This window comes from Dipodomys merriami, unplaced genomic scaffold (genome assembly GCF_024711535.1).
Source record: "Dipodomys merriami isolate MVZ:Mamm:240054 unplaced genomic scaffold, mDipMer1.0.p SCAF_128, whole genome shotgun sequence".
Taxonomy (NCBI): Eukaryota; Metazoa; Chordata; class Mammalia; order Rodentia; family Heteromyidae; genus Dipodomys; species Dipodomys merriami.
Genome location: NW_027202582.1, coordinates 2,396,387 through 2,418,147, shown reverse-complemented (window position 1 = coordinate 2,418,147; position 21,761 = coordinate 2,396,387). Strand labels below are relative to the sequence as shown.

At 52.0% G+C, this 21,761-nt stretch overlaps 2 protein-coding genes across 3 annotated transcripts; one reads left to right on the top strand and one right to left on the bottom strand.

The window, feature by feature from the left end:
- Window positions 1–4,305: 4,305 nt before the first annotated feature.
- Window positions 4,306–6,619, bottom strand: LOC138824327 (dr1-associated corepressor). The gene is made up of 7 exons (XM_070018139.1): window positions 6,462–6,619; window positions 6,145–6,217; window positions 5,952–6,045; window positions 5,713–5,832; window positions 5,501–5,594; window positions 4,945–5,033; window positions 4,306–4,510 (listed from the first exon to the last, which is right to left on the bottom strand). The coding sequence occupies exons 1-7, from the start codon at window positions 6,501–6,503 to the stop codon at window positions 4,405–4,407; spliced, it is 618 nt and encodes a 205-aa protein (XP_069874240.1). The 5' UTR covers window positions 6,504–6,619; the 3' UTR covers window positions 4,306–4,404.
- A 343-nt stretch (window positions 6,620–6,962) lies between these two features.
- Window positions 6,963–9,040, top strand: LOC138824212 (UPF0696 protein C11orf68 homolog). Of its 2 annotated transcripts, none has more exons than XM_070017876.1 (2): window positions 6,963–7,096; window positions 7,648–9,040. In XM_070017876.1, exons 1-2 carry the CDS (start codon window positions 6,963–6,965, stop codon window positions 8,402–8,404), a joined length of 891 nt encoding a protein of 296 aa, XP_069873977.1. In that variant the 3' UTR covers window positions 8,405–9,040. The 2 variants fall into 2 exon arrangements, with proteins under 2 accessions (XP_069873977.1, XP_069873976.1); XM_070017875.1 differs by having other exon boundaries at window positions 7,645–9,040.
- The last annotated feature ends 12,721 nt before the right edge of the window (window positions 9,041–21,761 follow it).

Sequence of the window (21,761 nt, the reverse complement as noted above, 5' to 3'; positions counted from 1 at the left end):
CTTGCCATTTCACACGCTATTTGTGGTCTTCATTGTCTCCTTTAGAAATAAACTCCAAGAGCATTTTGCTCACACAATCACTACCACATAGAACATTGCTTCATGTGCAACAGGAGATAGACAGACAGACAGACAGACAGACAGAGACAGATATAATTTTTGTGTGTATGCCGGTCCTGGGACTTGAATTCAGCTCTGGGTGCTGGACACTTAGTTTTTTTTTTTTTTTTTTATTGTGAAAATACCGTACAAAGGGATTACAATTATATGGGCAAGATAGTGAGTACATTTCTTATCAATCATTGTTGCCTCCTCCTTTGTTTCCCCTTACCATCCTTTTTTTTTTTTTTTTTTTTTTTTTTTTTGTTGGTCGTGGGGCTTGAACTCTGGGCCTGAGCGCTGTCCCTCAGCTCTTCAGCTCAAGGTGAGTGTTCTACTTCTTGAGCTACAGTGCCACTTCTGGTTTTCCAGTGGTTTATTGGAGATAAGAATCTCATGGACTTTCCTGCTCTGACTGGCTTTTAACCACAATCCTCAGATCTCAGCCTCCTGAGTAGCTAGGATTATAGGCCTGAGCCACTGGTGCCTGGCCGGGCAATTAGCTTTTTCATTCAAGGCTAACACTTTATCTCTTGAGTCATAACTCTACTTCCAGCTTTTGGTGGTGGTGGAAGAGTTTCAGGGACTCTCTTGCCCAGGCTGATTTTGAACAGAGATCCTCAGATCTCTGCCTATTAAGTTACACATGTGAGCCGCTGACACCTGGTGAGGCAGAATTTCTATGAAGATATAAAAGTAGGGGCTGGGAGGGTGGCTCAGTGGTAGAGCACTTGCCTTGAATGCTCGAGGTCCTGGGTTCGATTCCTCAGCACTACATAAGAAAAAAGCTGGAAGTGGCGCTGTGTGGCTCAAGTGGTAGAGTGCTAGCCTTGAGCTGAAGAGCTGAGGGACAGTGCCCAGGCCCAGAGTTCAGGCCCCATGACCAGACACAAAAAAATAAATAAAGTATACAAATCGTGTGTGTGTATGTGTGTGTGTGTGTGTGTGTGTGTGTGCCAGTACCGGGCCTCTTATTCTCTCTTGGCTTTTTTGATCTCAAGGCTAGAACTCAGAACTCTACCACTTGTGCCACACCTCTACTTCTAGCTTTTTTTCTGGATAATTAGATCTCAGCCTCCTGAGTAGATGGCATTACAAGCATGGACCACAGGTCACTGGGCTCAAAAGTGCACAAGTTTATGTTTTTTGGTCATTATAAAGGTGATTGTTATTATAAAGGTGTATTATAAAGGTGGGGTTACAGTTACATCAGTCAGGTAATGAGTACATTTCTTTTTGGATGTCACCTCTTCCCTTGCTGTCTCAGTTTTTCCTTCCCAATCCTACCCATAAATTGCATAGTTCATTTTCCACCACTGCATTTGTTCACCCTTTGTTCCTCCATTTCTGGACCTCCCCCCTTACCCTTCCAAAGACAGATAAACCAACAAAACAAAAAGACAGATAAAACAACAAAAAGACAGATAAACCAACAAAACAAAAAGAAAAAAATCTGGTTTCCATTTCCTGGTGTTCACTTTGAAAAATACTTTACGTGATCAGAGGCACATAGGCATGGAGCCTTTGTGTTCTCCCCTGAGACTATGCTCCTGTGGTGTCACTGTGTTTGAATGCCTGGCGTCCTGTATCATTTATCATGTCCCGGTATATTTTAGATCTAGCTTCTGCATATGAGAGAAAACTTGTCTTTTGTCTCTCTGAGCTTGGCTTACATCACTTAACATGATTTGTTCTAGATCCATCCATTTTCCTGAAAACGATGCCATATTATTCTAATGGCTGTGTGAAGTTCCAGTGTGTATAGCTACCACATTTCTTGGATCCACTCATCTATTGTAGGGAATACAGTCTTTTTTTTTTTTTTTTTCCTTGGATCTGGTCATGAGGCCTGAACTCTGGGTCTGGGCGCAGTCCCTCAGCTCTTCAACTCAAGGCTAGCGCTCTACCACTTGAGCCACAGTGCCATTTCCGGCTTTTTTCTTATGTGGTGCTGAGGAATCGAACCCAGAGCCCCATGCATGCAAGGCAAGCGCTCTACCACTGAGCCACCTTTCCAGCCCAGAATACACAATCTTAAGTGCACAACTGAGTATGATTTTACCTACCACAGTTCCAGCTATAGTGTATTTCCAGATGCCTCTTATGGCCTACGAGTCTCCCCACCACTTAGATTACTATTATACTGATTTCCATCATCACTGATTAGTTTTGCCTATTCCTGAACTCTATTGAAATGAATAACATCATCTGGTACACTGTTTTTGTTTGGCTTCTTTTGCTCAAGAAGACATCTGCAAGATATGTGCAAGAAGTTTGTTCTTCTAGCTGTTCTTCTATCACACGTAGGCTACCGTGTGTGCCCATGCCTTGTTGAGGGGGACGGGGAGCACTCTGCTCATGTCTATTGGGGCTTTACTTCCTTTGGGGGATTTATAGGAGTGCAAGTGCTGAATTGCAGGGAAAATGGGTGTTAACAGACTAAACAAGAAACTGTAGCCATGTGCCAGTGGCTCATGCCTGTAATTCTAGCTACTCAGGAGGCTGAGATCTGAGAATCGTAGTTCAAAGCCAGCCCAGGCAGGAACATCTGTGAGACTCTTATCTCCAATTAACCACTAGAACACTGGAAGTGGCACTGTGGCTCAAGTGGTAGAGCACTAGCCTTGAGCTGAAAAGCTCAGGGACAGCACCCAGGCCCAGAGTTCAAGCCCTATGACTGACAAAACAAAACAAAACAGAACAAAAAACAAACCCTGCAGTTGGATGCTGGTGGCTCACACCTGTAATCTTAGCTACTCAGGAGGCTGAGATCTGAGGATCATGGTTCAAAGCCAGCCCAAACCATAAATCTAGTATTTATCTAGCTTGTATTATACTCATGAGCCACCAGCGCCTGGATTTTTTTTAACGTATCAATTCTCTTCTCCCCATCTTGTCCCTTGATCCTCTCCTGTCTAGAAGCCTGAAATCTCCCCTCACTCCCCTCTGAAGTCTGTAGTCTTGATTTTTTTTTTCAGTGCTAGAGATGGAACCCAGAGCTTTACACAAGCTGAACAAACATCTACCATATACTCCTCTTTCAGTCCCTTCATAACCCAGGTGAGGCTTATCTGGAGTTTCTCACCTCAGCTCTGTGAAGGTCCCATGGAGCTGGACTCCTCTCCATTGGTGGCACTGGATGTCTGTCCTCTCTCTGGATGGCTCATCTAGGTGGCCTGGGGTAGCCTATGCAGGCCCTCCCTACTCTCTGCTGAGGTCACCTGCTCTCCAGGTCTATACACCTGCCCTAGGCCTCCAAGTCCACATACCCATTTGACATCCTCAGCAGCCCAACAGACACCCCAAATTCATCCCAACCAAACTGATTGTAAGGGGAAATTCCTGTCCTTTCTCCCATGTTTCCCAGCTGGGAAACAGCCCCATCCCTACCAAAGGGCTGCAGAAAAGAACCAGGGAAAGGTTCTTATGGATTCCCACCCTCTACCCTTGTGCTCAGTCAAACCCATGGTCAAACAGGCCCAGTCTCCCCATATGCTCTCTGCCTCATCGTACTCTGACCTCTGCCATCCTCACCTGCGCTCTCAGGACGTCACTGAGGTCCCTGGATATCTCTGGCAGGAAGAAGCCAGTGACCTCATCAACACCAGAAGGAACCCAAGGCCTCCCTAGCTCCAAGAGTTTGAGAAATGTTTCTGGACCCAGGGGGGCAATGTAGCAGCCACCTCCAGGCTGCTCAGAAATGAGCATGGACAGACAGACTCCTCCATTCAAAAGCTGTGGTCAAAACCACCCCCTCCTGCTCCTTCCCACAAGCTCTCCACTGTGCTGAGTGCAGAGCTCTACAGTTTTCACGGCATACTTTCTTATCTTTTTTTTAGGTTCAAGACCAGGACTCCATCTTGGTACCTGCCGCTTTCACTCATTGGCTGGCCCTCTACCAACTGAGCCACACCTCCAATCCCTCCGGTCTCTTTTAAGGGCAGCCCAGGGAAAGGCAGAGGCCTGCCCAAGGTCACACAGAGCAATGGGAAGCCTGTCTTCCCATGGAGCTAGCACCTATTGGCTCAGGCCCTCACCACAGCCCCATCTTCCTTTCTTCAATGCCCAACACCACCATGGTGACCAGTCTCCCCATTTGACACCATTTTCCCTCAGCCACTGTTAGCCCCCACTAACCCTGACCCCAGCAGGTAATGATGGGAAAGCAACCACAAAGCCCTGAACAAAGGCTGGGAAGACACAGGCTCTTTCATTATTTTTTTAATAAATTTAAGAACAACTCCATCCTTTCTCCTCCCCCCAGAATAACTAAAACCAACTAAAAGGGGGTGCAGCCAGAAGGCGCTAGGAATCATAGTCTTCTTCATCCTCTGCATCGGGTGCTGAGGGGCCTGGGGGTGCCGGAGGCAAAGGCAGAGGAGAGGTGAAGGGCATAAACGGGGTCGGAGGGCTGCAGAGCAGAAAGTAGGAAAATCAGGCAGGCTCCCAACCCATTCCAGCCCGAGGGAGCTCATACTTTTCTCTGTAAAAATAGAAGCTATGGCCTACAGCAGATCAAACTGTCCTAATCCAGGTCCACCCACTCCCCCCGATCAAGGTGAAGACCTTCCCAGAGAACAGTCTCCTGGTCTTAAGATTTTCTCAGGAGCTAGAGGTATGGCTCCAGTGGTAGAGCACCTGCTTAGCAAACGTGAGGCTCTAGTTTGAACCCTGGTACTTCTAAAAAGAAAAAAAAAAATCCACCCTCTCCATCTGTCCCTGTCCCCTCTGACCCCCAAGTCTACCACACCCAACATCACCAAGTGGCCATGGGAGATGAGAGGGGAAAAACAAATGGCTCTGGGGAGTCTGGGAGCCCCTTCTTGGTGTTCCTGAGCTGCTTACCTCTGAAAGTGGGCAGGAGGGTGGCTGGCTTGGGGTGCAGGCAGTGGTGTGTCTTCTTCCCCATCAGTATCTGTGTCTTCAGACTCATCCTGTGAGCACAACAGGGGTGAAGTTGACAAGAAAAGGCAGGGAGCCAGGTGCTGCTGACTCACGCCTCTCACACCTATAATCCTAGCTACTCAGGAGGTTGAGATCTGAGGATCATGGTTCAAAGCCAGCCCAATTAACCACCAGAAAACCAGAAATGGTGCTATGGTCCAAAGTAGCAGAGCACTGACCTTGAGCATAAAAGCTCAGGGATAGCGCCCAGGCCCTGAGTTCAAGCACTATGACCACCACCCACAACAACAAAAAGGAAGCAAGCAAGCAAAGGCAGGGATCCATCAATGGGGAGCCCAAAGTCCTGAAAGTGGGAGAGACAGAAAGAGACCCTTCAGAGACCCAGAAAGCACGGGGGCCACAGATAAGGATGACAGGAGGCCTCCAGCCAGCTCAGCTTCCCCTCACCATGAGGGGAAGACTGAAAGTTGGGGGTGAGGGAGCGGGCTTCACTTACCTCCTGTTCGGAGTCTGTCCCCGATAACTTCTTGTCTTTGCCTTTGCTTCCCATTCCACCATTCTTCCGGCCACTGCTGCCTGGCTTCCGACCCCTTCAAGAAGGAACAATATCAGCCTTAAGGGCCTCTCCCTGCTCCTTGGCTGCCCCACTCCCTCAGAAGCCCCCAACCCTGTTCTCTCCCACCTGCCTATTTGGCTCCGGCCACCCACCTGCGAGGACCTTTGTCCCCATCCATGTGGTTGTCTTCCCCATCCCCCTGCATGTCAGGCACGGATGCCACCAAGTCCTTCAAGAAGTCAAACTTTTGCTCCAGTTCGATGCACTGTTTCCTGGGAAAGGTGGGAGGGACAGACCCTCAGGAACCCTCCCCATCTCTGCCAAGCCTCCGGGCCCCTCCCGGTGGGAACACCGCCTCCCAGCGGCTCCTCCCGGCTCCCAGGCCACTCACAAGTGGGATGTGGTCATGGTCTTGGCGTTCCGGGACTGGGTCACCTGGCAGGCCTTCTTCAACAGCGACTCCAGGAAGAGTTCGAGCGCCCGGGCTGGTGGGCTGTCAAGGAGGACTCGGGAAAGGGGAGTGTCCCAGGCCCTCCCCACGCCCCTCATCGCGGCCAGCCCCCCCCCCCCCCCCGGCAGGATACAGATGATGACAGGCACCGCCGCCGCCACCTTCCCAATCTCTTCGTCCGTCTGCATGATCTTCTTGATCCTGGCCTACGAAAGGGGGCAGTGTTCGGGCGCTGTCGCCGGCGTCCCTCATGGGATGTTGAGGGGCGGGGAGGGGTACCCCGGGAGAAAGGGGGCGGGGGGCACCAGGCCAGGAGGGCCCCGGAGGGGGCGGGGCATCAAGGCCTCCAACACCCGAAGCGCCCGCCCCCCCCCCCCGCCCGCCCTCCTGGCCTGGGCCCGAGCCTCCCCGAGCCCGGCCGGCTGCTGCCCGGCCCGGCCACGTGCTTACCGGCGGGAACCGCGCGTTGTATTTCTTCTTTTTGCTCGGCATCTCGGGGCCTCGTTCGTCGCGCCGGGCCCAGAGCCGCCGCCCGCAGCCTGCCGGCCCCCGGGCCTGCTCGCCGCCCGGCCGCCCGCCGCGGTTCCCCCGGGTCCTGGTGCCGCCCGCTCCGCCCCCGCCGCTCTCCGCGGGGTCCTAGCGCCGCCCGTCAAGATGCGGCTCCCAGGCCCCCGACGTCCGCCTCCCGAAGCGCCCCGGGCACAGCGCGTCCGCCCCCCCTCACAGGCCCGCCACTCCCGCCCGCTCCTGAGTCAGAGGGGCGAACGTTAGCCCCGCCCCCGGAGGGCCCGCCCCTCCCTGGATTCCCGCGGTGGCCCCGCCCCCGACAGCCCCACCCTCACGCCCCGCCCCCAGACAGCCCCGCCCCTCCGCCCCCGGGTCCGGCCCTGTGGCCCCGCCCTGTGGCTGCGCTTGTCTATAAAGTTGTTGTTGAGGCGGCGGGGCGCTAAGATGGCGGCGGCGGCGGCGGCGGCCGTGGCGGGGGCGGGGCGCGGCGGCGGCGGCGGCGGCGGCGGCGCGGACCCCGGGCCGGAGCGGAGTCGGGCCCGAAGCTGGGCCAGCGCCGAACGCAGCGAAAACAGGAGGTGACTGCGGGGGCTGCGGGAGGGGCGGGGGCAGGGCGCCGCTCGGGCCGAGAGCGCTAATGGCGGCGGGCGCAGCAAGGCCGGAACCTTGCCCTCCTGCAGGCCCTTAGCCGGGGTTCGAGTCCGGACGCCGCCATTGGCCCCCAGCTGGTTACTCCTCTCTCTGGGTCTCAGTGTTCGGGACTTTAAAACGCCCTTTGAGCCAGCCTGGCCCCGCCGGGCCTGTGCGTTCCCTGTGGCCCTGTGGGTCGCCGCGATCTGGGCACCTTCCTGCAGCGAGTCCATGCTCCCGCAGCTAGGCCCGCACTCCATCCCTGACATTCTGCACCGACAGGTGTGACCTTGGGCAAGTCCCTTTTCTAGGAGCTTAAGCTTCCTCGTCAGTGTGCATGGAGAGAATCAATAGCATCAACAGGTTTGACGTCTGACTGTCTCACGTCTAATCGATTGTGAAGAAGGAGCAACTGAGGCACATAGATTAGGGCCGTTGGGCCCAGCAATCTGTAGTTAGTGTCTCAGACCTCTGCTGACTTAATTAACCCTCCCAGCAGGATGGAGCCCAGTGAGGAGCTGGAGGAGGAGGACTCTGCTGGCCGGGAGGATGGCTTCACCGCCGCTGAGCACCTGGCTGCAGAGGCCATGGCCGCCGATATGGACCCCTGGCTGGTGTTTGATGCCCGCACTACACCCGCCACTGAGTTGGATGCCTGGTTGGCCAAGTACCCACCATCCCAAGTTACCCGCTATGGAGATCCTGGTTCACCCAACTCTGAGCCTGTGGGCTGGATTGCAGCCTATGGGCAAGGCTACAACCCCAACTCAGGGGATGTCCAGGGCCTGCAGGCAGCCTGGGAGGCTCTGCAGACCGGTGGGAGACCCATCACACCTGGTACCCTGCGCCAGCTGGCCATCACCCACCAAGTGCTCTCAGGCAAGTGGCTTATTCACCTGGCACCTGGCTTCAAGCTGGACCACGCCTGGGCTGGCATTGCCCGGGCTGTGGTTGAGGGCCGGCTTCAGGTGGCCAAGGTGAGCCCACGGGCCAAGGAGGGTGGGCGCCAAGTCATCTGTGTTTACACGGACGACTTCACGGACCGCTTGGGTGTATTAGAGGCAGATGCTGCCATCCGTGCTGCAGGCATTAAGTGTCTGCTCACCTACAAACCGGATGTCTACACCTACCTGGGCATCTACCGGGCTAACCGCTGGCACCTCTGCCCCACTCTCTATGAGAGCCGTTTCCAGCTTGGAGGCAATACACGTGGCTCGCGAGTGCTGGACCGTGCCAACAATGTAGAACTGACCTAGTGGGGCCAAGTGAGGGAGACCACCCTCGGTCCCCTGCTGGGGATGGAACCTTCTGTCTTCCTCTTCCTCTTCCCAAGAAGTCCAAGCCCCCAGCTCTGAGGACTTGTTCACTCAGGAACTGCCTGCATCTTCAGTCCCCCTGAACTTCCGCCCTCTGTTCAGGGCTCACTCCAGCTCCCACAGGCTGGGGGCTCTGGCTCCCTGAGGGCCGGGCCCTCAGTTTCCCTTTTTGATGCTGCTCCCCTCCCCTGTCCATCCGCAGGCTGGATGCAGATACTAAAGAGAGCCTTGCTTAGCCACCTTCATCCCACTGTATCTCTCCCTCTTCCTCTTCCATTCTTTCCCTTTTTCCTTGCTCCTCACAAGGGAGAAAACTTAGTGCTTCCAGTCCCTGTCCTTGGAGCTTTTATAGTCCAGGGGACAGGGGCTCTGCAGGACTGACTGCGCATGCCATTTAGGAGGAGGGGTAGTTGTGCCAATTCATCCCTTGGCCTAGAGGGGATGCCAGGCTGTGGACCTGCTCCTCCTGCCAGCTCATAGCCTGCATCACTGCCCTCCCTTCCCTGCCCTGACGTGTCTGCTCCTGGCATTTCAATAAAACCCAGCTTGGGTCTGTGTCTTGAGTGTTTTTTAAAATGCTGTCTTGTGGTTGGTTACCTGCTTTGATTGCTGGGGAGAGGCAGACTAGGAGAGCCCTCCCATCCCTGGCAGGCTTCCCAAGTGATGAGACCAGCCTCACTGCAGGGGAGGGGGCGGTTACCTCTGAGAACCTCTGGCACAGCCATCCTTGCACCCCAAGAATCACAGTCAGGTTCTCTGATTTCGCATCAATACAGGAGTTGACCTGGCTAGGAAGTCCCCAGAGTGCATTTGTGCATGTTGGAGAAAGGAGCTGTCTTGGTACCTAGAGGCCCAGGCCTATGGGGTGCTTGAGCAGAGGATGGGCTGGATTTCAGTGCCTTGGGCTGGATGTGCAAGGAACCCACACAACCTAGTGTCTGCTGCCAACCTACGTCTGCTGCCAACCTGGCTGTCGCCAAAACTCCCAGACAGTTTGCTAAGCACTTCTATAGAACCCTCTTCACTCTCCCAGCCTCTTGAGGGAGATACTGGTCCCAGCTAGTATCCCAGTCAAGATGGAGGCCAAGAGGAAAGAGTTTACTCAGGGTAGCTCAGTGGAGTGACCAGCATGTGCCTCCCCATCTTCTTGGTGTGGTTCCTGACCTGAGGAGAGAGCAGAGCTACACACACTGCTCACACGCCATGGGACATTCTGCTCTGCTGCCCTGCTCTGAAGTCTTCAGGCCTTGGAGCCGCAGAGCCTGGTTTCTATACTGCCACTGTCCCCGCCTCGCCAGCCCAGTGTCCTGCCCTCCTTTGGTTAGGGGCCAGGGAATTTGGCCAGGAGCCCCTGGGGACACTGCTCTCGTGCCGGGCCTGAGCTGACTAAGTCTCCAGCAGCCTCACCAAGTTGGAATTTGGAGCAGAGGAGCGGAGATGCCACCAGGCTGACTGGGTGGAAGTGGCTGAGTCATGAGATGCTAGCTCAACCCCCTCCCGGCTTCCTCCCCACCCTGAGCTGCCCCAGAGCTGAGCCCCCCAACTCCCACCCTCCCCTAGCCCAGCCTGGGGAAGTCCCCAAAGCTGATGGTCTCAGCCTGCTGTCCTGCCTAGTTGAGACCATCAGTGCCTTGCATTTGATTAAAGTAGGCCAGGGCGTGGGGAAAAGTGGGAGGCGGGGTCCTAAGTTGGGGGCCTCATGTATCCCCTAAAGATGCCAAATGAAGGGGGCAGCCCCAGTCTCCCATAATGAAGCCTGCAAAGTCCTCCCAACTCATCATTTCCACTACCCTACCTGAGTCCACCCCTCACTGTGTACCAATATGGTGGCAGCCTCCAACTCGCCTCCTCCACCCCAAGCCTCCTTCCCTGCCCCCTCCCCCCATAGCCAGTGCCACCTAGCTCCCTCTAGAGCTGCACATGCTCCTCCTCAAAGCACCTCTGGGCCCCCCCCCAGTCTGCAGGATAGAGGCCCTTCCTTCTGGGCCGGTATTGACCTGCTTCCTCCACCCAGCTGTGCCAGCTGTCTGCAGGCTCTCCTTCCCGCATGTGCTCATTCCACTGAAGCCAACTGGCACATCCCTCACCCCCTGGCAAGCAGCCCTGAGCCTGGGGCCTTCCTTCTGCTTCAACACCTGCTTCTCACTATAATCATAAGATTGGGTCGTTACTTATGTAACCAACTGTTGCCATCTATCTCCAACTGACCCCTAAGCCACATGTCCAGACTGCTTGCTCCTCAAAGGCAGGAAGTGTCTGTCAGCCCTGACCCCAGAACCAGCTCTTGATAGTTTTGTATGTGTGGTGTAGATGTACACGCTGGTAGTAGGGCTTGAACTCAGGGCCTCACTCATTTAGCTTTTTTCATACCAGGCTAGCGCTCTACCCATTGAGCTGCAGCTCCATTTCTAGCTGTTTGGTAGTTAACTGGAGACATGAGTCTCAAAGGCTTTTTTACCCAGGATTGGCTGAGAATCACTATCCTCAGATTTCAGCCTCCTGAGTAGCAAAGATTACAGTCATGAGCCAGTGGTGCTTAGTCATGAATTATTAAATGAAGGAACGAAAAAAGGAAAGAACTGACTCAGCCCAAGCCCCTGTGGCCCGCCCCCCTCCTCTGTTTTATACTCCTGTCTCATCCTCCTCCTGATGGCTGAGTTCAGTGGGTTTTCTTGCATGCTTCTGGCCATTCTCATTTCTTGTCTTGGCTTCTGCTGTAGCCTCTGGCCTGCCCAGCCCTTCCCACACACCTGGCTAACTCCATATCTTAGAACCACTAGCTCAGGTGTTGCCCCCTGAAGCCTCCCCAGACATCTTCATCCCAGGCTCCACTGTACCCACCTATAGCTGTCACCAGTGCATGCAGCACACAGCCTACCCTAGTGTTAGTGTCAAATAAGTACATTGCTCATGTGTGGATTGAATACAAGTCATTCTCTATTTGTAGGCCTCAGTTTCCTCCTATTATTAACAAGAGCCAAGCACCCTATGAAGCATTTACCCATGCTAACTCATCCAAACTTTTTTTTTTTTTTTCGTCTGTCGTGGGACTTGAACTCTGAGCCTGGGCACTGTCCCTGTGCTCTTCAGCTCAAGGCGAGCACTCTACCACTTGAGCCACAGTGCCACTTCCAGTTTTCTAGTGGTTTATTGGAGATACGAGTCTCATGGTTCCTGCCCGGGCTGGCTTTGAACCGTGATCCTCAGATCTCAGCCTCCTGAGTAGCTAGGATTACAGGCCAAGCTTTATCTGACTGTTGTTATTGCTATTTTGCAGAAGAAAAAAATGAGATGAAAAACTGAGCTAGGCACCAGTGGCTCACTCAGGGCCTAGGCACTATTCTTTAGCTTTTCTGTTCTAGCACTTGATCTACATTACACTTCAGCTTTTTGATGGTTGGTGAACTGGAGATAAGAGTCTTATGGACTTTTTTTCTGCATGGGCTGGCTTCAAATCTCCATTCTCAGGTCTTAGCCTCCTGAGTAGCTAGAATTACAAATGTGAACCATCAGTGCCCAGCTCCAGACTCCCTTTTAGACAGCTGGGTGGGGTGATATGCATTTATTATCCAAGCTAAGACAAAATGCCTTAAATAGGTGAGTCAAGGCCCAGGTATACATGTAGGCAAGAATTAAGATCCGATCTCAAAAAATAATTGACACAAAAAATGACTGGACGCTGGGCACTGGTGGCTCACGCTTGTAATCCTAGCTACTCAGGAGGCTGAGATCTGAGAATCATGGTTCAAAGCCAGCCCAGGCAGGAATGTCCATGAGACTCTGTATCTCCAATAAACCACTCAGAAAACTGGAAGTGGCGCTGTGGTAGAGCGCTTGCCTTGAGCTGAAGAGCTGAGGGACAGTGCCCAGGCCTAGAGTTCAAGCCACACAACCAACAAAAAAAGGACTGAAGGCCTGGCTCATTGGTAAAGAACCTACCTAGCAAGCATGAAGCTTTGAGTTCAAGCCCTAATATAGCCAAATGAGGGAACTGAGCCCTATACAAGTTCAGTAATTCACAGTTACAGAGCTTGCAGAAAGAAGAGACAAAATTTGAGCCTATGTCATGCAATTCCAGAGCACTTGATGCATGACACCTAGCTGAAAGTGCTGTTCCAGTGGGCCCTGCAGAAATCAATGAGATCTGGTAGTGACTTAGGAGTGATTCCTAAAGCACACAACTTAGAGCTTCAGAACCATTTGGGAGGCAGGCTAGCAAAACATGGAGGTTCCATGTGACACTGGTGCCGCTACCCAGCAAGAACAGCCCAGCGAGTGCAGCCACTAGGCCTATCTCTATAACAAGGGTCTTCCTAGGCCTGCAATGGGAACTGCTCCCCTTTCAGGGCAAAGGCACCCCCAAGCTGACAAGGAGCTCTGCTCTGTCCAGTTCCTGCCTACTTGGATTATGTAAGTAGCTAAGGTCAGGGGCAAACTTGAACAAACCTGTGTGCCCATCTCCTTTTTTAAAACCACCAGAAAATGCTGAGTGCTGGCAGCTCATGCCTGTAATCCTAGCTACTCAGAAGGCTGAGATCTAAAGGTCTCAAAGGCAGGAAAGTCCATGAGACTCTTATTTCCAATGAACCACCAGAAAAACAGAAGTGGCACTGTGGCTCAAGTGGTAGAGTGCTCGCCTTGAGCAAAAGAAGCTCAGGGACAGTGCCCAGGCTCTGAGTTCAAGCCCCAGGACTGGCAAAACACACACACACACACACACACCAAAAGATGCTATAAGCCAAGGAAACTTCATTACGCCCTCCCTATTCTTTTTTCTACTATAAACTGCAAACCCTGTCCCCCCTCCCCTCCCCAGGCCTTAGGGAGGAGTACAGAAGGGCTGTCGGGGAGACTGCCTGACCCCTTACTCAGGCCTGGACCCAGGTCACTGAATCAGGGAGTACAGGAAACAGCCAAGTTAGGAGATGCAGCCAGAGCCAGTTAGGGTTTTGGGATTTTCCCAGCAGGGCAGCTGCGCCCCACTCCTGCTGGCTGGGAGGGGCCTTGGCAGGGCTGAGGATTGGGTCACACAGCTGATTCATGGAAAAGGGAAACTCCCCGCTTGTGTGACACGCTTCCCCCGGGTATCAAGGGGTACATGTGAGGATGCTCGACTGTGAAACCCACCAATCTTGTCTTTCTGTGGTCACCGGTCTCCTGGCAGGGCAGAGAGCTAGATGAGCAGGTGACAGGGCCTTGGGGACAACTCCCTAGGAAAGAAAACTAGACTGCAACTTGGAGTGAAGGCTGAACAAGAAGCACCTCTGGTGTCCTTTCTCACCCATTTTATAGATGAGACAACTGAGGCAGAGAGTAATTACAAGCAACTACCCAGACGTGCTCTGGGCCAGGCATTGTCTAAGCAGGTTGTGTGCATTCATTCATTTCACTCCTCACCGCCCTGCTTTCACTGATGAGGAACTAGGATAAAAGATGCTAACTTGGTTGGCCAAGGTGAGGCCTGGAAACGCTCAGGCACTTTCTATGACTCTTTTTTTTTTTTGGTCTGTCATGGGGCCTGAACTCTGGGCCTGAGCGCTGTCCCTCAGCTCTTAGCTCAAGGCTAGCTTCTCTACCACTTGAGCCACAGCACTCCTTCTGGTTTTCTGGTGGTCCACTGGAGATAAGAGCCTCACGGACTTTCCTGCCTGGGCTGGCTTTGAACCATGATTCTCAGACCTCAACCTCCTCAGCTAGGATGACAGCTCTGAGCCACTGGCAAAAGCTGGCCTGGCAGCAAACCAGCCAAACCCACGGAGGCCAGGAGAGGGCACCGAAGCATTCCCGCCAGAACCTCTCTAGGGCTTTGACATTTTTCCAAACCCCAATCCTTTCCTCCCAAGTCACAGCCTTCCTTTCCTGTCTTGCCCCTCCCCCTCAGCCCCCCCTCCAGCCTGTGAGTCCAGCTCCCCCTGCAGTGCTGGCCACCCTGCTCCCCTCCACTCTGGGTGCCCCAGGGAGGGTACGGGTTGTGGCTCTGTGAGGTGTGGCCAGGGCTCCACGCAAGTCTACTCTGCTCCATTTGGCTCCTGCTCCCAGGCCTCATGACTCACCCCCTCGCCCCCCATGACTCAGTTTACACCGGTGCCTGGAGGTCCTCCCAGCTCGGGTGGGGCGGTTTATGGGTCCAGCCCAGGCCCGCCAGTCTTTCATCTCAGGATAAGCATTTCATCCCACTCTTGGCATCCCCAAGGACAGTAGGTCAGGCTCCTGAGAGCCTGAGGACAGGAAGTGGGGGGGAGCCCCAGATCCCCAATGTTGGGAGAACTGGGTGATAGACCCCAGCTACCCAGGGTCTGGGTACCTAGGGGAGGGGGAAGAGTTACCCCAGCAGTCTTAAAGGGCCAGGCCAAAAGGGTAGAGCTAGCTGTGCAAGCCTGACACCTCGCTTCAAAGGAAATGGTCCATATGGCACAATAATAGCAAGAAAATTCTCAAAAATATCCAGGCACTGATTGGTCACTTAGTCAAGCAAGCCTGTAATCCTAGCTACACAGGAGGCTGAGATCTGAGGATTGCAGCTTGAAGCCAGCCCAGCAGGAAAGTCCATGAGCCTTTTATCTCCAATTAGCCACCAAAAAGCCTGAAGTGGAGCTGTGAGTCAAGTGGTAGAGTGCTAGCCCTGAGCAAAAAAGCTCTGGGACAGGGCCCAAGCCCTGAATTCAAACTCCAATACTGGTACACACACACACACACACACACACACACACACACACACACACACAATCTCAAAAATATGTATATTGCTTCCTTACTATGCAGGTCCCCAACTGAGTTTTATCTGTACCTTACTTTGTTGATTCCCATCAATAACCCTGAAAAGCAGATGCAAATATTATATATTTTTATTTTAATAAACGGAGGTAAGCAGAAGGGAAGGGAATTGCTGTGTTACCCAGCCAAGAAATTTCTTCATTTATAAAAGGAGAAAATGCCTGGCCCACAACATCTGTGTAGGTGTTTGCTCTTACTATACGCCTCACTTTTCTCATCCATAAAATGGGTCAGAAAGGACAGCTTTGATGCCAGACTGCCGTCTGGTCTTCTTCTCTGGGAAGCTGCCCCCAAAGCCCTGGCCAGCTCACTTGTGCTGTCATCCCCTCCTTCTTCCCAGGCTGTGCTGCCCAGAACTGGGCTGAGGACCCCAGTGGTCATCCCCAGCCCTGTATGTGAGCTGACGGTGTTCTGAACGCCACTCGCTGGGGGCTCATCATTGTAATCCTTACACTTAGAAGGCTGAGATCTGAAGATTGTAGTTCAAAGCCAGCCCAAGCAGAAAACTCCATGAAACTCTTATGTCCAAGCAACCAACAAAAAAGTGGAAACGGAGGAGTGGCTCAAGTGGTAGAGCACCAGCCTAGAGCAAAAAAGCCAAGTGAAAACTGGAGGCCCTGAATTCAAGGTCCAGTACCAACAAAAAGAAAGAAGAGGAGAGAGGAGAAAGAGGAAATAGAGTAGAAGGAGGAAGGGGAAGAAGAGGAGAAAGAGGAGGAGGAGGAGGAAGAGAAGAAGGAGGAGGAGGAAAAAGAGGCAGAGGAGGAGGAGGAGGAGGAGGAGAGGGAGAAGAAGGAGAAGAAGGAGAAGAAGGAAGAGGAGGAGGAGGAGGAGCAGGAGGAGGAGGAGGAAGAGGAGGAGGAGGAGGAGGAAGAGGAGGAGGAAGAGGAGGAGGAAGAGGAGGAGGAGGAGGAGGAGGAGGAGGAGGAAGAGGAGGAGGAGGAGGAGGAGGAGGAGGAGGAGGAGGAGGAGGAGGAGGAGGAGGAGGAGGAGGAGGAGGAAGAGGAGGAAACTGAGGATCCCAGAGGGAGAGATTGATGTGAATTTCCTAACAAGTGGAAACTAAGCCCAGGCTAGGCTGGCTTCTGGAGTTCTCTCTACTGTCTGGGCCTAAAGAGTGGCCCGCGTGGGTAGCCAAGCCCCAGAAAAGAAACAGGAAGACCAGAGCTGCCTCTGATGTCCCACAGTGCTTAACTCAGTCTGCTCCCCTGTCTGGAGACTCTGGTCCTTGTCTGCCTCACAGCAGGGTGGCATGAGGCTCCAGGGACACAAAGGGTCAGGCAGCATCCTAGAGGAAGGTCACCCTGCCATCCTGGTGATACAAACCCTGGCATCCGCTCTAGCTCACCATTGCCCCTTCCCCTTTCACAAATGGCTTCTCCTTACCCCAGAGACCTGGAGGGCTAGGCCAGGAAGGCCCTGCCCCTCCCAGCCGCCTTGTCCCTCAGCCCTGCCCATCCTCACAGCCTGACTGCCCCTCCAGCTTGTCACCCAATGCATGCACATTCCTCTGGGTGCCCTGACCTGAGCCTCCCCTGCAGCCCACTCACAGGCTTTTGTACCCACTGTGTCCAACCCCAGGAATGTCTCCCTTGACCTCGACTCCCTTTTGCCAAGAAGACTTCTCCCACTCACTCCTACCCCAGTTGCAAAGAATCCTTCCTTTCTGGAGGCTCCAGGAATGTTCCATGTACTCTCTGACTCCTGCCTCCAGCCCTGTGTCCCAAATGCCAGGACTGTTTTCCTTGAGTCTGCCCACTTCTCTGAGCTTGGCAGTGCCTTGGAGCCAGGGTCAAGTCAAAAACCTTCTCTTCTTGACATCTGGCTCCATACAATCTTTAGTTCAATTAATTTGGGACAGACGCTAAAGGAACTGTGGTACATCCAGACAATGGAATACTACTCAGACATGAAAAGAGTCAACAAAGGCTATACAGACATGGAAGACCTTCACAGACACAACTAATCTATGACAATGGAAATGAGCCACCCAGCACCTAGCAATTCCAGACACTCTAATTCCTAGCTGTGTTCTAGCTTCTAGCATGTTGCTTCATTCCTCTATGCCTCCCTTTCCTAAACTGCAAAACAAAAAAATTGGGTTTAAAATGGTAAAATAGTTATCTAATTCCTAGGATGGTTGTGATGATTAAGTAAATGGTACTGGTGGCTCACGCCTGCAGTCCTAGCTACTCAGGAGGCTGAGATCTGAGAATCATGGTTCAAAGTCAGCCCAGGCAGGAAAATCTGAGACTCCTATCTCCAATGAACCACCAGAAAATCAGAAGTGAAGCTCAGGCTCAAAGTGGTAGAGCACTAGCCTTGAGAAAAAGAGCTCAGGGACAGAACCCACGCCACAAGTCCAAGTCCCATAACTGACAAAAAAATGAAAATAAAGAATAAATAAATAAATGGTGCCTAGTTCAGCAGAGCTCAGTGAGGTGAACCCCTCTTACTAACTCCTTGGTCCTCATAGTCCCCCAAACAAAAGACAACCTTAAAGATCGCACGAGTTTTCTAGCTCTGCCCAGAGCCCAGGTCTTTCTGTACAGCACTTATTTATTTATTGGTGTGTGCAGGTCCTAGAGCTTAGATTCAGGACCTGGGTGCTATCCCCAAGCTTTTTGTTGTTGTTGTTGTTCAAAGCTAACACTCTACCATTTGAGTCCCAGCTTTACCTCCTAGTTTTTGGTGGTGGAAAGAAGAATCTCATGGACTTTTCTGCCCAAGCCTGCATTGAAGTGTGAGCTCAGGCCCCTGAGTAGCTAGGATTACAGTTGTGAGCCATCAGTATCCAGCAAGAAAAAAATGTTTTGGTGTTGTTTTTATACCTCAGGCTAAGGCCCGTGCCAGGCTGGAGCCTGTGTTAGGAAGGAAAGAATGGCGGCAGGACACAGAAGAGTCTTTGCTGAAGAGAAGTAAAATGTCATCTCCAAGGACTGGGCTGGGACCTAATGGATAGCTAGTTCAGGTCCTGAGTTCTAGGACCTGGGTTCAATCTCCAGCACATGTGCGCTCGCTCTCTCTCTCTCTCTCTCTCTCTCTTACACACACACACACACACACACACACACACACACACACACACACACACTCACAGGTCACTTCTGTGAGCTGGTGGTTTACACCTGTGCTTCTAGCTGCTGCTGCTGCTTTTTGTTTTTTTTTTTGGTCAGTCATGGGGTCTGAACTCTGGGCCTGGGCGCTGTCCCTCAACTCTTCAGCTCAAGGCTAGCGCTCTACTTATTGAGCCACAGCGCCTCTTCTGGCTTTTTTCTGCTTATGTGGTGCTGAGGAATCGAATCCAAGGCCTCATGCATGCAAGGCAAGTGCTCTACCACTGAGCCACCTCCCAGTCTTGCTCCTAGCTTCCTGAGAGGTTGAGGTTGGGAGGATCTAGATTCAAGGTCAGCTAGACTGAAAGAATTTTTTTTTTTTTTTGGTCGGTTGTAGGGCTTGAACTCTGGGCCTAGGCGCTGTCCCTCAGCCCTTCAGCTCAAGGCTAGTACTCTACCACTTGAGCCACAGTGCCACTTCCAGCTTTTTTCTTTTTGCTTATGTGGTGCTGAGGAATCGGACTCAGGGCCTCAGGCATGCAAGGCAAGCGCTCTACCACTGAGCCACCCTCCCAGCCCCTATTCTTTAGCTTTTTCATTCAAGGCTATCTCTCTACCAGTTGAGTCTAACTTAACTTCTGATTTTCTGTGGCTAATTGGAGATAAGAGTCTCATGGACATTCCTGCCCAGGATAACTTTGAATCCTGACCCTCAAATCTCAGTCTCTTGAGTAGTTAGATTACAGTCATGAGCCACCAGCACAGGTTCTCTAAGATGTCTTTAACTTAGTACCTGGAAACTAAAGCTGAGCATGGGAGGGGTGTGTGTGTGTGTGTGTGTGTGTGTGTGTGTGTGTGTGTGTGTGTGTGTGTGTGTGTGTGTGTGTGTGTGTGTGTGTGTGTGCGTGTGTGTGTGTGTGTATGTGTGTGATTACAAAAACAAGTATGTAATCACAGTATTCTGGAGGCTTGGGTAGGAGGATCAAGAGTTTAAGGTTAGCTGGTACCAGTGGTTCATGCCTATAATCCTACAGGAGGCTGAAATCTGAGGATCATGGTTCAAAGCTAGCTCAGCAGGAGTCTCATATCCTATTAACCAGCAAAAACTGAAAGTGGTTTAAGAATGCCAGATTTGAGTGAAAAATAAAAGGAAAAGTCCTAAGGAAAAGTCCCAAAGCTGGCACACACACACACACACACACACACACACACACACACACACACACACACACACACACACACACACACACACACACACACACACACACACACACACACACACACGTTTAAAGCCAGCCTGTGTTACAAAGAAAGATTCTGTCTCAAAAAAATTAAAAACAAGCCGGGCGCTGGTGGCTCACGCCTGTAATCCTAGCTACTCAGGAGGCTGAGATCTGAGGATCGCGGTTCAAAGCCAGCCCGGGCAGGAGAGACCATGAGACTCCTATCTCCAATAAACCACCAGAAAACCGGAAGTGGTGCTGTAGCTCAAGTGGTAGAGCGCTCGCCTTGAGCTGAAGAGCTGAGGGACAGCGCCCAGGCCTGGAGTTCAAGCCCCATGACCGACAAAAAAAAAAAAAAAAATTAAAAACAGCCGGGCGCTGGTGGCTCACGCCTGTAATCCTAGCTACTCAGGAGGCTGAGATCTGAGGATCCCGGTTCAAAGCCAGCCCGGGCAGGAGAGACCGTGAGACTCCTATCTCCAATAAACCACCAGAAAACCGGAAGTGGCGCTGTAGCTCAAGTGGTAGAGCGCTCGCCTTGAACTGAAGAGCTGAGGGACAGAGCCCAGGCCCAGAGTTCAAGCCCCACGACCGACAAAAAAAAAAAAAAAAAAAAATTAAAAACATATTTTAAAAAGAAAAACAAGCACCTCTCCTACACACCTACCAAAAAATAAATGAATAACTATTTTTTTTTAATTTTGAAACTAGCAAGGATTGGCAAAGATCTCACACACTATTGGTGAAAATGCAAAATGATACAGCTACTTTGGGAACCAGTCCAGCAGTTCCTCAGAAAGTTATCATATGACACAATTCTATTCTTAGATATATACCCAAGAAGTAAAAACATGTTCCCCACAAAAACACATGCATTGATGTCCATAGCAGCCTTATAGACTGTGCATCATCCCATCAATTTAGGGATAAACAAACTGTAGTACATACATCTCATGGAATATTATTTAGTCAGGAAGAAGGAAAAAGACTTGATACATGCTATAACACAACTGAACTTCAGAAACACTATACTAAGTAAAAGAAGCCAGACATAAATAGTTACATGTCATATGATGTTATTTACCTGAAATGCCCAGAATAGGCAAAGACATGGAGACAGAAAGGAGATTAGTGGTTACCAGGAAAAGGGTGTGTGTAGGGGGGGGGGAGTTGGGAGGGATTACTTAATGACTATGGAGTGTTTTTCTGGAATGATGAAGTTTTGAAACCAGAAAGGTGATGGTTGCCCAACATTTTAAAATACACTAAATACCACGGAACTGCAGATTCTAAAACAGTTAATTGTATGTTAGATGGATTTCGCCTCAATTTTAAAAAGAAAACTTCAAATTAAAAAAGAGAATGGAAACCCCAAAGCATAAACATCACCTCCCGGGCCTCGGTGGCCTATGGACCCCACCCCCACCCCTTCACGCTCAGCCTGCTCAACCTTGGCCTCCTTTAGTCACCTAGCTGGGAAGATGGAGGTTTCCTGGGCTCAGAGACAGGAAGCCACTGAGCTGGTCTCATGGGGCTGCTAGGGGTCAGCAGCAGGGTCCCTCAGACCCCCCACCCCAGACTGGAAGCAGTTGTTCAGACACCCCCCACACACACACCCAAGTTGCTCCCCTGGATCCCCAGCTGGGAGCTGGTGAGGTCAGATACCAGAAACGTTTGTGCAGCCACAAGGCAGGAGTTAGTGAGTGAGGCGTTTGGAATGTACCACTGCTGAAAGGGCCTCTTGTGGCTTCTTGCTGGTTGAGGCAGGAAGGGCCTTTCAAAGTCACGTACACACACACACACACACACACACACACACACACACACACACACACACACACACATCCCCCAGAGACCTGTGTCCTGCTTGGCCTGCTCCCCTGACCGTGGGGGTGGGAGAGGGGACAGGGTGCTGGGCTGCAGCAAGGCAGCAATGCTCTCCAGGCTGCTGCTGGTCCAGTCTTCTCTGGGCCACCACCTGGCTGCCTGCCTGCGTCATCTGGTTTACCTTAGATCAGCTAAGGAGTTCAGATAGCCGCGGTTGTGTGTGCACGCACTGATGAGCACGTGTACCTGAAGTCCCAAAGAGGTTTTGTGTTCATTTGTGAATTGATTTTCACTACTGCTTGTCAAATTATTTTTTGGGGGGGTGCCTGTCCTGGGGCTTGAACTTAGGGCCTTGTAGTCTTGGTTTGGCATTTTTGCTCAAGACTGGTGCTCTACCATTTGAGCCACGCTTCTACT